This window comes from Elaeis guineensis, chromosome 10 (genome assembly GCF_000442705.2).
Source record: "Elaeis guineensis isolate ETL-2024a chromosome 10, EG11, whole genome shotgun sequence".
NCBI classification, from domain to species: domain Eukaryota; kingdom Viridiplantae; phylum Streptophyta; class Magnoliopsida; order Arecales; family Arecaceae; genus Elaeis; species Elaeis guineensis.
In genome coordinates, this window is record NC_026002.2 from 36,479,725 (window position 1) to 36,493,286 (window position 13,562).

At 38.3% G+C, this 13,562-nt stretch overlaps 2 protein-coding genes across 7 annotated transcripts; one reads left to right on the forward strand and one right to left on the reverse strand.

Moving 5' to 3' along the window:
• Positions 1-909: 909 nt before the first annotated feature.
• Positions 910-4,497, forward strand: LOC105052399 (histone H3-like centromeric protein CENH3). 5 transcript variants are annotated; one of them, XM_073244175.1, is made up of 7 exons: positions 912-1,099; positions 1,177-1,217; positions 1,319-1,364; positions 1,494-1,624; positions 1,979-2,053; positions 2,325-2,400; positions 2,764-3,407. In XM_073244175.1, the coding sequence occupies exons 1-7, from the start codon at positions 1,012-1,014 to the stop codon at positions 2,877-2,879; spliced, it is 573 nt and encodes a 190-aa protein (XP_073100276.1). In that variant the 5' UTR covers positions 912-1,011; the 3' UTR covers positions 2,880-3,407. The 5 variants fall into 5 exon arrangements, with proteins under 5 accessions (XP_073100277.1, XP_073100276.1, XP_010931501.1 ...); XM_073244177.1 differs by having other exon boundaries at positions 914-1,099; positions 2,875-3,407; XM_010933196.4 differs by lacking the exon at positions 2,764-3,407 and adding an exon at positions 4,136-4,497 and having other exon boundaries at positions 915-1,099.
• Positions 4,498-5,214: 717 nt separating this feature from the next.
• LOC105052398 (uncharacterized) lies at positions 5,215-11,910 on the reverse strand. 2 transcript variants are annotated; one of them, XR_833363.4, is made up of 7 exons: positions 11,668-11,910; positions 10,856-11,026; positions 9,675-9,908; positions 8,923-9,012; positions 8,159-8,278; positions 5,474-5,646; positions 5,215-5,367 (listed from the first exon to the last, which is right to left on the reverse strand). XR_833363.4 is itself a non-coding variant. In XM_010933195.4 (6 exons), the coding sequence occupies exons 1-6, from the start codon at positions 11,902-11,904 to the stop codon at positions 5,602-5,604; spliced, it is 897 nt and encodes a 298-aa protein (XP_010931497.1). In that variant the 5' UTR covers positions 11,905-11,910; the 3' UTR covers positions 5,215-5,601. The 2 variants fall into 2 exon arrangements, 1 of the variants encoding a protein (XP_010931497.1); XM_010933195.4 differs by having other exon boundaries at positions 5,215-5,646.
• Between the last annotated feature and the right edge of the window lie 1,652 nt (positions 11,911-13,562).

Here is a 13,562-nt window from a genome sequence, read left to right on the forward strand (position 1 = left end):
AGAGCAAGATTGACTTGGGATGCCTTAAAGCTTAGGGAGGAAGGAGAGCAACTCTGACGGTAGAGAGAGAGTGACAGCATTTGAAATGACAAAGCGAGAGAGAGAATGAAAAGTTAAAAAATTTACTCTCAGCGGAGAGAAAGGGTATTTTTATCTAAAAAAATTTGAAAAAATAAATTGTGACAGGCATTTAATAAACGTTACAGTCGGGGGACGGGCGCCTCTATTTTTTTTACATAGAATGAGGCTCCATCCTGCTTCCCACGTAGGCATCACGTGGTCCAATCACAGTATCCGATGCGCTCTACGTTGGATTTATTACATTGAGAACAGTGTACAAAGAATTACTCTTTTAATGAGATGCTGGTGTCTCGGGAGAACACATGGGCCTAAAAGACCTAATTTCTGGCAGAGATGTGTATGACTAGATTTAGTAGCCAAAAACTAGAGTAGAGTCTTGACTTGGTTTGGATGGAATCACTTTTTATGTTCCAGGGGCCTGACCAAGTTCCGGAGTGGGATTTTCTGTAATTTTTCTACCGTAAATTTTATATTATATATAATATAAATGAAGGAAAAAATAATGGGAATAATGGCTTAACGGTCGACATTTTCAAATGAGCGAACCAACTCAAAATTTTTGGCGGAACATTCCCCCTGACGAAAAGGAATGGCATCCTGGTGTGGGTCGAACCCTATCTTCCACTCGTGCGCATAGATCTTTCTATGAGTACACCGTTTTTCAGTGACCCCAAACGAGCGGAAGCGATTACTTCACGCCGGAAGATCGGACGGCAACTAGAACTCCCGCATATACATGCTGTGTGCAGTTAAAGAAAAGACAGTGCAAGCATTTTCTTAAAAAAATCAAAATCCCTCCGAAAACCTAACAAAGAGCCCAGGAAATTTCCATTTAGTCATTCACCAAACAAATTTTAGAAAAACAAAAATAGAAAAAAAAAAAACTCTCTCTATCTCTCTGATCTTGGCTTCTTCCATCCCGCGCCTCCCATGGCGAGGACAAAACACTTCACGAACAAGCTCCGCTATCGTCCGAAGAAAAGACTTCGATGGAACCAGCCTTCGCAGCAGCAAGCTGGTCCCCCACTCCCCTTCTCTCTCTCTGTGCGTGCGCTTCTAAATCAGTGAAACCCTAACCCCCAATCTTTCTTCCAGGTGAAGCGAGTACCTCGGGGACGCGATCTCGCTCTATCCATGCAAGCCTCCGATTTCTCCTCTTTTTACCCTCTTTTTGTCCTTTTTTTTTTTTAATGAATTCTTTGGATAAGTCTTTTGTATTATGCCGTCGTGATGGCAGCGAGGGAGACCGAGTGCGAGAGGTGGCGAACCAGAGGCGCCTCAAGGTCTAGTTCTCGCTTTATATCAGTTTGTCATGTGCTTTCTTTCGTTTCTCCGAGGGTTTTTTTCGGGAGATTGGCCTTCTAGTTGATCAAAAAAGGATTTTCTTTTTTTCTTTTTTTTTTTTCAAGTAGAAGAAGGAACTCCTGCGGACCAGACCCGCCGGGGCCGGAGGTTCCGGCCGGGGACCGTGGCTCTCCGTGAGATCCGGAAGCTGCAGAGGACTTGGAAGCTGCTGATCCCCTTCGCACCCTTCGTCAGACTTGTCAGTACTTGCCATTCAATCACTTCTTCCCCGCTAGAATTACTCAGTTTTTGGCTAAATTTGCTACATATTAGTGACATTAATGATATTTCTAGTTTCTGGATCAAGAGTTAGGGTAGGGATGCTGGAACTTGTACTTTGGAGTGGTATGTGGTTTTCAATATAGTTTTATGCGTTTATATGGATTTTGGAATTGATTAGCTAATAGTGTCATTTCGAATGGTTGGGTGGTTCTCGTTGTTGTCCTGTTGTTGTCCTGCTCATGTTGCTTTCTTTTCAAGAATAAGCTGGGGTTTATGAAGAAATGGAGTGATTATCTGCTTTGGCTCTAATTATGTTTGTTAAAATTTCTAGGTAAAGGAGATTACTAGCTTCTATTCAAGAGATGTGTCTCGATGGACAGCTGAAGCTCTGTTTGCAATTCAAGAGGTGACTGCTACTCTCTCTCTCTCTCTCTCTCGTTCCCTCTTTTTGTGCAATTCTAGTCATGCTATAATGCAATGTACTATAAAGTATAAACTCTTGCAAATGACAGCACGCTATGTATGTGCATGCATCTTTCCAACACAAATCTATTTCTATTTCTATTCTCTAAAACCAAAAGTATACGGTATTCCACACTCTGAATAGCGTCGAACACAATCCACCTTCATACTCATTGATGCATTTTGTCATTTATTTACATGTCAAAATCTTGCAGGCCACAGAATGTTATATACATGGGTTATTTGAAGATGCAAATCTATGTGCAATTCATGCCAAACGTGTTACTCTTAGTAAGTTAGAATTCCAATACACAAGGTTCTTCTTCTTCTTCTTCTTTTGTTTTTTGCTAGAATATCATTCAGTACTTTAAAGACATATAAGCCCTTAGTTGGCAGGCCTCTTGTATAGCATTTGCATGCATCTGAAAACTCCATGCTTGGCTGTGCTAATCAAATCAAAGTACTCAGGCTTAATACTATTTTTATATAGAAAATTGTCAGCCTTGCCCAATTTGCAAAGCATGTTTAGGTTTTCTTTTCAAAATTCTTTGCAACAGCTTTGAGAATTAAATTTCAAACCAAAGTTACCACATTGATAGATTGGTTTTGTAATGAAAATGCATTGTTGGGTGTTTTGGTTTTCTCTAAATTAAGCTGATACAAGAGAGTTGATGTGGGAACCCATTTTTAAGGGTGAATATGTGCTTGAAGAAAGCATGGCAATGAACATATTGATTCAAAAGGAAAAGATGGCCTGTATTGCAGAATAAGCAAGCTCTTTCAGAAAAGCAGAAAGATCGTAATTGAGAAGGGGAACAAATTACTCCAATTTTGTCGAATGGCATTGCATGGAGGAGTACAGAGTGAAGAATGAAGCTCCAATGACTGGATGTAGATCAACTGGAAGAAGGCTGAAGTGGCCTTGACAACGTCACCATGATCCTCATGTGACCAAACATGATGCTCTATCTTTCTTTAAACAGATGCATGTGTCCTAGCAGCTTAACCAACAAGCTTTGTTCCACTTTCATCAGTTTGGCTGTCATGATCAAGGCATGATATGTTATAAATTGGAGGCTTCTTTATTAAGATGCTGGATTTCAGTAACTTTAGAAGTCTATTTTGAGAATCAAAATTTTCATGCAGTCCATTTAGTATTCTGTGATTTGGAAGTCTCGTTGTCCTGCTAGTCGTATTTAGAGTTGCCTCGAGGATTTTCCATGTGCGGTATTTTAAGAAGCTTCAATTTGTATTTCAGGCTTGATGATTTAGTGGAAATTAAAATTATTCTTTGCGAATTATGAATATCTCTCTGTTATATTTTCTATTGTTTTCTGCCGCCCGATCGTTCTTTACCATCCTCTCCTGAAGCCTAATCTGGCAATTATGCTAAATTCAGTTCTTTCTCATCTTATGCCATCTACATTCTGCTTTTATGGTCCCTGCATGCTTCTTTTGTTCCCTATGATGCATTGATTTTCATAATCACCTTCTGTCACTATATTGCCTCCATATTTGGCTAAATAATGCCCAAACATCACCAAAATTTTTTATTGGTTCAAGCTGTTCCACACCCTTCTTCATGATCTCCCCCTCACCATAAAAGAAGTGATGACACATCTGCCCAATGATAAAATGTGATTAGGAGCTTTGAAAGCGTAATTTAAATATGTAAAATGTGGGTGGGGAGGAGGATTCTTACCATGCATGGTGCATGTTGATGGAGTTCGTTCTTGTTTTTACCAGAGCAAGTTAAATTTGAGCTCACTTAGCTGGTGGGCGTAACTGTCAACTGATTAAATTAATTCCAAGTCTATATTGTTGTCATTTATGAGCTCAAGTTTAAGTTCAATGAGGAAAATTCTATGAGATTATGACTGTGCATCACGATTATGAATTGGACTGCATATGATCGATTGAAGTTCTATAAAGCATTATTAGACAGTATATGAAGTGAAATTAACACTCAATTTTCCCCACTTGTGTGCTCTACCTCCCTGGTTAAAATATGATGTGTTTGGTGCAGTGATAAAGGATATACAGCTGGCAAGGCGGATTGGTGGGAAAAGGCATTGGTGAGACGAGCCAGGTTAAGATGTACTCTCTAACATTGGTGAATGCTTGTGGTATTAGCAGTTCTGATATCTGACTTTTTAAATCATGTATCATTCTCGGTACCTCAGCAATTTTGAAGTTCCAAACCAATCTGCTAACAACTTGATGTGTCTGTAATTTTGCAATGTAGGATATAGTATTTTACTTGCCTTTGGGCAGCCTTGGGTTTTTATGGATGCCATCGCTGTTAGAAATCTTACCCTGGTAGGTTTGCTAACCATGATTGTTGTAGTGTGACTGAGATATTTATTGAAGCTATAGCATTTTTCATTACACCGGTATTTCAGAAATATGATATTTCTGAAAGTTATTCGTGAAATCTTGTCAGGTCTTTTTTGGTATCAAGTTGTTGCATATAAATGATTTATGATATGCTAAATTCAACCTGTTAGCTGCAGGCTTACTTGGTGCACTGTTAAAATTGTGCACTGCTTGTGGGTCGTTCATCTGGTTGGCTTTTTAATGCTAATGATGTGTGTTTTAAGATCGTGTGATTTATTTTTCACCCTAAGTGGATTTATTTTGACGGTTAGCATGAGCAGGACGTTTTTGCACATTGTTGATCACCCAGCGTAATATATAATACTCACTGCCTGCTTAACTTTATATTTTCTCATCTAGTCATTTAAATTATTTCTTCTATCATCTCATGCTACATATGCATACCTGAAACTCAATTTTGTCAACATGCAAAATACTGAAATTGATCGAGAATAGTGTCAGCTAATGAGGATGCCTGCTATAATTTGCAACCCATAAGTTCACATATTGTACCACCTAACACAATATGGGTAGCACATCAAAAATCATAACAAAATCTGATCTGTAGTCAATACACGAGCAACGGTCTCTCTGATGTTTCCGATGGCAAGATCCCACCAGCAGTGGAGGATAACGAGCCAAAAAATCACATCTGCCACCAGCATTGGAGATTACAGATGTATGAGCAAATGTGGAGTACCTGTCTCTCCTTAGAAATTGGAAAGCAGATGAAATTAAAGAGTACTATTCTTTTTCACAATCATTACAATGTGTCTATTTCAAATTTTTGGTAATCTCAATTCCACTAATAAATAGTACAATTTAACATTCCCATCTCTCTTTCCGCACACGCTAACAGTGATATCTGTCGTTCCTGCATCCCTACAAAATGACGAGTGCTCATCCATCTATCATTTCATACTGTAGTTGGTACCACATTTTCAGGAAGCAAATACGAAAAATACATTAAGTGGCAATTTATACATACAAATGTTCATTGTCTGCAAATGAAGTTGGAGAGGGTGCCATGACATCAACATGATAGTCTGCATGCCTGCTCGGATGTTGCTGGCTTTGAAACTCGGTGGTGCAATAAGATAGTGATGGATTCGACTCTTACTGCCGCGGCTTCTTTGATGATGGTTCTGACGGCGGCTCCACCTACCAAGCAACCATGCAGTCATATAAACATACATAATATATGAAATGTCCAAGGCCAGACTGAATGCTGCGCTGCAGTCTCATTTTTTGAGCTTATAGATTGATGTTTAGATTTTGCATAGTTACATAATACAAAACATTTGTTAGGACTTAGTCCCCAGCTCTGAAGTCAGAAGGAATGTATACGGAGCCACTAAGCCACATCATTCTCCCCCATTTTACTGGTGAACAACCCTGTGGGGCCTCTTATATACAAGGTGTTGTGCACCAATTATAGAAGTTCCATACCGGACTCCAATTATAAAGTAAAAAAACTCGGGATTGCACTGCATAAAGTATAAACCGCTTCTCCCAATGGTAGCGGTTAATTTAAAAAATCAAAGCAAGCTCTCAGGATAAAAAAAGAGCTTGAAATGAGGACAAATTAACATCAGTCACACGCTAGCTTAACCACAATAAAGACTTATATCCCACAGGATATTTCCTACCGAAAATCTCATGCCTGTAGCTGAATAAGCTAGCAAGGACACATCTAGTGTTCAGGTTCCGAGATTGAAGCCATTTATTGATGCAAATGGGATACGAACCCAGTGGACTCTGCCTGTCTTTGGTCAGAGGCTTGGATCAAAGGACAATGCCCAACAAGCCACTCGTGTGTAGAGGAGAGAGTGCTGGAGTGAAGTCGATCGTAAATGGGCCATAGGCTGGAGGTGTTAAGGTGGAGATGGAACACATGATAAGGAGAGTTACAATCTTGGTTGTGTTCATAGGCTGGAGGCATTAAGGTGGAGATGGGACACATGATAAGGAGAGTTACAATCTTGGTTGTGTAAGCTGAACTTGAGTGTGATTTTGGTGTGGTTAATAGATAAGACCAAATGGATATTTGAAATGATGGAAGATGTGAAGAATAGATTTGCACTTTCAAAGTGTTCATCATCAGCTTATGATCAATGTCAGGCATGTGCATTGTTGTTCTTCATATTTTTGTGTAGTATGGCTTCTTATAATTTTGTAGCATGTTTAAGGATCAATAAATGAATGTTCATCTCAAGGCCCTTAATGGTTTACTCTTAAAAGAAATGGGTTGGCAGTCAAATTCGTGAGCAATCAGTTTCGGATTTTGATTACCCCCTCTTTCGACAAACTAATGTGACCTTTCCACTATTCCAAAAAAGAGTATTTGGAACTTATAAATCCAATTTAGGACAAATTGACACTCAAGTAGGCATATTTATGGAGTAAAAGATCCAAGTCGAGCATAGGTAGGTAGAAGCTTATCTGATCCAAATCTCACATCAATAATCAGAAACATAAAATATAAATCAATTTGTCTCCAAGTGGCTGGTGCAACCAATTGCTTCACAAAATTTAATTTTATTAGTGGGAAAAATGCACAAACAATCAAATCACTCTCTTCCTGCTATTTTTCCACACATGTGGTGGTGGGTTTTGTGTGCCTCTGATTTCTTGTGGACCCATATTTTTTGTGAAGACTGCATACACGAATATATCACTTTCTCCTTATTCTTCCTGCTATGTTTTGTGGACTAGTATTTTCTCAGTGATTTCTTGCTCGAGCCAATAACATGATATCACCTGATGATCAATAACAATGATGGACATGACCTCCTTCAAATTCGATATGATTGCCACCCATTCTAATTTATGTATCTACACTTTCCTATCCCACAATGATAAGATAAAGTTGCATCAAACTAACCAGAAATAATGACATAATACATTTACATGTAAAAAAATGTATTTGGACGCATAACACAGCTGAGGTTTCAAAAAGCAACCACAATACGTGGGCAGTCAAAGTACCACATGGTGCCGTAATGGTATAAGTCCACTTCGCCAGGCACCCATGAAGTTCGTATGTAACAGATCTAAAAAATAAATAAGTTCATAACAATAGATAAAATAATAAAACATCTAGAAATAGTTTAATTATAATTCAGAAAATTAAGAAAAAATTATAAAGGACTGAAGCTTGGGCTTATGCGGTCGGTTGGATGTCCACCATGCAGCCTGTCTATCCACAAAAGTGGCTTAGATCCTGCCCCCGTCAAGAGGCCCAATACATATGCAGCCACATGGACCAATTTTTTTTTTTTTTTTTTAAAAAAAGACAATCTTTGAATTGTTGAATTTAGAATCCAAAGTTCACCAATCTAGACAAAATATCCATGTCAACCACAAAGAAATTGGTCAAAAGATTCATAGAGCATGATTTTTCTCTTTCCATTCGAAACCATAATGTCATAATTTAGCTTGATGAACATCTGTAATCAAAAAATTTGTGCTGGCTATGCACGGCAGTTCACTGGATTCATAATCCAGGTCAAGTGGTGTTACCCGAGCAGAATCATGGTAAGGCATTTGATATTTTCAGTTATCTGATGTTCATTTTGGACAACTCATTTAGTATTAAAATTATTAAAATGACAAAAAAACAATGGTGATCTATATACAAGAAAACTACAGCAGGTTAGAGTCAATATCTTACAGTGCTTGAGAGCTGCTCACTGATGTAGGTCATTGATCTCAACATGGCTTCCAGTGTGTCTTTTGAAAGCTGAAACTTCACCTCTATTTCCCCTGAAGGAGACTTTGTATAATCTTGCAGCTGGAAGCACAAAAAAGGGAGGAAAGGGTGAAGAAAAAATATGGTAATGGATACTTTAAAGCATTAATTTTTATCCTGGTTATAATAGCTAACAGTTAAGTGGACCGCCGGAATAAGCAAATTAGAAAAGTGAAAAAAAGGGAGAAAATTTACAGTTTCATGTATTATAACATGTTTGATGCACTCTTGCATTGCCAAGCTACACACATGTGCCATAACCAAAACGACCACTTTTACATTTTGCATAAAAGCAGCATTATGGAGCATTAAGTAGGGACCCGTTTAGGCCATGTGTTGGTAATTTTCCATATGATAATCTTCATTAGTTTGTTGTGCCTATCAGAGAAGAGGCAAGAGGAGGAGGGGGCGGGCTGGATATGGAAGGAATTGCAGCATATTATGAATATCTGATGTCTACTGCCAAAAAACAACTGTCCTCCGTTAACCTCAAACCCTTTCTCCTATCCAGAATAAATAAATACATACATATATGCATGCATATTATACAACAGGAGTAGAAAATAGACGTCATACATTGACTCGCAGATGGAACATAGGCATCACTAACAATAAAATATGCTTGCATTTTAAATTATGAATTTATCTATGATAAAAGAACAGCCTGACATGTATAAATAGACTACCTTCAAAGTAATGATCGCCACCCGATTTGCAGGTGTTGAATTTCGATTCTCCATAGTCCATGTCATTGACTTGAGTCGAGGAAGAATTGCCTGCAATATACTCATTCAAATTACTCTAAACTGAGGCATAATTATGCTAATATTTTGCTCAAGCCAGAAGGGAACCTTCATAATTGAAGCAGCAGATAAATCTCTTAGCAGAGTCAGACATTCATGTTCTTACTATCTAAATGACTGCTATTTCATGTCAAGGTTGACATTTTCCATAGACAAACTGCATTGTTGATAAATTGCATATCATGATGCTTACTAAAATCAATGTACTGTTGAATCTCAGATATAGTATCTTAGTGTCCAAATATATCAGAAGATTAATGCTCTAACATCAGATGAAGCAACAAAAAGAATTATAAAAATATCCAAAAGTCAGCACCAAATAGTGGGAACAAGGATTGACAGTTATGGTTATAGTTATTGTAACCAGGATCTATAATGAAATCAAACCAGAATAAAGCAGAAAAATAAAAAAGCAAAGCATATTCATATTGAAGTCAACATCAACTGAAAAAAAAGGCATTAGCACTCATATATATACGGGTCACAGTCACCACTTAACACATTCTAACTATCAATACCACCACTTAACACATTCTGACTATCAATACATCTACTGCCCAAGAGGCACCATGCATCCCTGTCAACAAACACCTGAATAACTCAATAAGTCTCCAATTAGAGCATATGTGCCATACCAGATTATCAAAAGAACCATTATCCCGTTGAAGGGGAATTGGAGGGATGCGTGGCAGATTTGGATCAGCTTTGCTTGGAACAGAACCACAGAAATTATTGCCATTAGGATAGTTAGTTGCATTATCTTGCCGTGGCCATAGTGATGACGACTGTTCCGAAGCCAGGAGAGGTGGAAGCGCTGGTGGCATATTGACTCTAACCTGATATGACACCCTTGTCTGTTGCCAAAGAGGCTAAAAGGATGTATTACAACAACAAAAATTGGTGAATCAGTCATCAAGAGAGAAAAGAGAAAAATAATATCCACATGAGCATCAAAGTTTGCAACACTAATTTAATATAAATATTTCTAAATCCATACTCATTACAAATTTCTTTTTGCTTATCAGTATTGTATCTGAAATTCATTATACAATCAAAAAAAAAAAAATCAAGATCTAAAGCTTTCTTAGATATTATAAGAAATATAGAGAAAAGTATGAAACTTGCCAAATTCTATATCCAGCAACTGATGACATAGCAGTCAACATTGAAAACGACATAAGCCAGACTGTGTTATCTCAAACTTCCCAGATGTTTGCAACATTAGCTTGTAAACTTTCAGAACCCTCTATATTTATGCAGTTACAAGATAAAGCAAGATCTAGCCAATTTAATGAAGACAGGTTAGCTGAGGGAATCCTGATTTTTCTGAAATTTAGGACAAGCATGAAATATCAATTTCTAGGAAGAGAGTGACCAACAAACTTCTAGATGAACCTTATAATTTATAAGCTACTCTGATATTTGATCACATGTCTATCTTTCCAAAAGTAACATGGAAGCAAATTGTAAAGTATATGACATGAAGGCATCTAGAAATTTACTCATTCACAAGAAGATAGTGAGGTTGCCATGATATACTTGATGTGGAATCTTTTACTATTAATTTTCATCGTAATTTTGCATTTCTCTACCAATATCTTTTCCCAAAAAATTCAGAATTTTTTTCCTATATTTATCGCCATCTGAATTCTGGAACAAGCTAAAAGTTTGAAACTTGAGCTGTATAAAACAAAGAACTACGGATAGGGCAGTCAAACATCCTTTCCTGCAGTACACCAATAAACTACCCTGATTGATTGCTGTATGAGAACATCGTTCTAATTTATGTAAAGATTTTAAGAGAAGATTTGAATACCTGGTCTCTAGATGCTTCCTCCATCCACTGGTTCTGATATTTCTGAAGTACCTTCACAAGAGTGCTCTGAAGTTCAACAGACAGATCAACAGGAAATGAACTTTGGACATCTTCACTTGTGAGCTTCTCATGTACACACTTCCTGATAATCAAGCGAAGGCATGCCAAAACCTACAATTGAATTCATATTTTAATAGCACAAGAAATCTGAGATCAAGACTTGGCCGAAATAGGCTCATTTAACTATAATAACAACCTAGCCTGTGAGTCATACAAAAACCTAGCAGCATAACATGCACCAAGACTCTGTCAGGTGAACAATGAAGTCTACAGATCTAAGTGGGATTTCTGATCGAAGACCCGCAAGCAATCAAAAAAAAGATAAGATATGTGAAACAAAATAGATCATCAAGACCATTATGATGGTACAAAGGCTTGCGCATTACCGAAGGTGGTCTAAAACATACTAAGTTAAATGCTTGAACATAAGATTTTTGCTAAAGAAAAGGGCTTTAAAAAGGAAATAACTAGGAAAGCAACATTGATAGATTTATAAAATCACAAAAATATCGGGCAAAAAAAAAGTTCCAAATGAACTTTGATCAATTATCAATTGAGATATGCGTAGCCCAATATGAAACATTAATTGTAACAGAAAATGACAATCGAGGCTATTAACATTCCATAAAACGGATCCAGAGTTCAAAGGGGAAAGAGAGCGGAAGGGCATCAAATCAACGAAGTTAAGCATAAAAACAGGTTGAATCCCTGGACTTCGCAAGGTGGAAAGTTGGGGGGGGGGGCAGGCTTACGGGGTCGAGCTCTTGGAGCGTGGGGAGGTTGAGGAGGGAGTGGAGGCGGGTCTTCTCGTGAGGAGCGAGGCCGGTCTTTCGGGTCTTCCAGAGGATTTCGAGGACGCGGGCTAGGGTTTCCTCCGACGTCGCCGCTGGGAGCTTGTGGAGGTGGAGGAAGAGAGGGTCGTCCGCCATTCTTTCGTCCGACAAGGATTTCAAGGCGAGGACCAGGAGTGAAAGTGGGATGGATATCATCCGTCTGAATCGTTTTCAAGACCCGATTAATATTTATATTTATATTTATATTCATCAAAATATATATATATATATATATATATATATATATATATATATATAGATAAATAATTATCTGATTTATATCTGAGTATTTAATTTATATATATTTGTATATAATTTTATATTTTATTTATTAATTTTTTAAAAAATATATAATATATAAATATATTATTAATTTAATTTATTATATATTTAATAACATCTTTGATTCTGTAGTTATAAAATTTAATTATTTATATTATATATATAATTATATCCATATTTTCAATATCCAAATTATATCAAGATCCGTTAGAATGTATATGGATATAAACTTTTTTATCCAAATAATATCCGTCTCCATATTTGTATTCATGAGACAAAAAAAACATGGATATGGATATGCTAGTTTTCGATCCATATTCGATCCGATTTTAGTCCCAGCGAGGATACTTGGAAGAGGATTTTTTTTTTTGACTTTTTTGGCACACCAAGCGAGGGGTTTGAAAGGGAGAAACAAGCGAGAGAGAGATCACCTTGAGGTGATAGCCAACTCGATGTATCTCTACTCAATAGTAGGGGTAGCAAAATATGACCCAATCCGTCAATTCGATCCGTATAAGACCTACCATAAATAGGATTGGGTTTGAACTAAATAACTTCGGATTGTAAATAGATCGACCCATTTGATTTGTTTATTATTTGAGTCAGATTCGGATTTTATATGTCTAACTTGCTTGTCCCGTTTAACCCGTATAAGTTTTGGATTAATTATGAATTGGACCATTGGATAATAGGCTAATAGACTCCTCCCATGTGAGCCTACGGTGTGGAGCGCGCTCGTTTTTCCCAAACTCACCTGCCTGCATGTAGGCAATTGGATCGTGTCCACGTGATAATATTGACATCCCATAGTCGATAACACGCCACGCTACCTCTTGATTTCGCGCCCGAGTGACTGAGCCCTAGTTTCCATCCTGTAGCTCCGTTAGGGCTTTTTTTCTCTTCCCCTCGGCCCTCCCCTTTCCTTCTTCTTCACATCGTCGGAGGCTTGCTGGAGGCGAAGACTATGGAGGCCAAGACCACGGAGACTTATCGGAGGCGAAGGAGATGGAGGCGATCGAGAGATCCTGGTGGGGCGAAGGGCTGGAGGCGGCTGAGGGCGCGGTCGAGCAGAGTTGGAGACTGGAGTCTATAGGTGGCAAGAGCGCGGTTGGGCCAAGAGCATGGCAATGCAGGCAAGGCAGAGCCATAGAGGGCAGTCGGGTCCAGATCGTCGGGCAAAGAGACGATCAGGCCAAAAGCATCAGGCGGAGGAGTAGTTGGGCCAAGACCGCAGGAATGTAGGCAAGGGCAAAGGGGGGTTGGGCGGAGGGGTGAGTGCGCGGTGATGTCGGCAAGGGTGGAGGGGCGAGGTTGTCTAACCTAGATCCGAGCTTGTCTATTTTTAAATATTTGACATAAGCCAAATAACCCCAACCCTAAGGTGAGAGAGTACTGACTTACACCATATCCACATCTCATATGGTGTTTTACTTTCAGACTTACTCGAAATTTTATTAAGTACATAACAACCTAACTCGAGTGTATATCTCCAAAAAGAGATTGACAGACCAACAAAGCCCATCATAGATCGA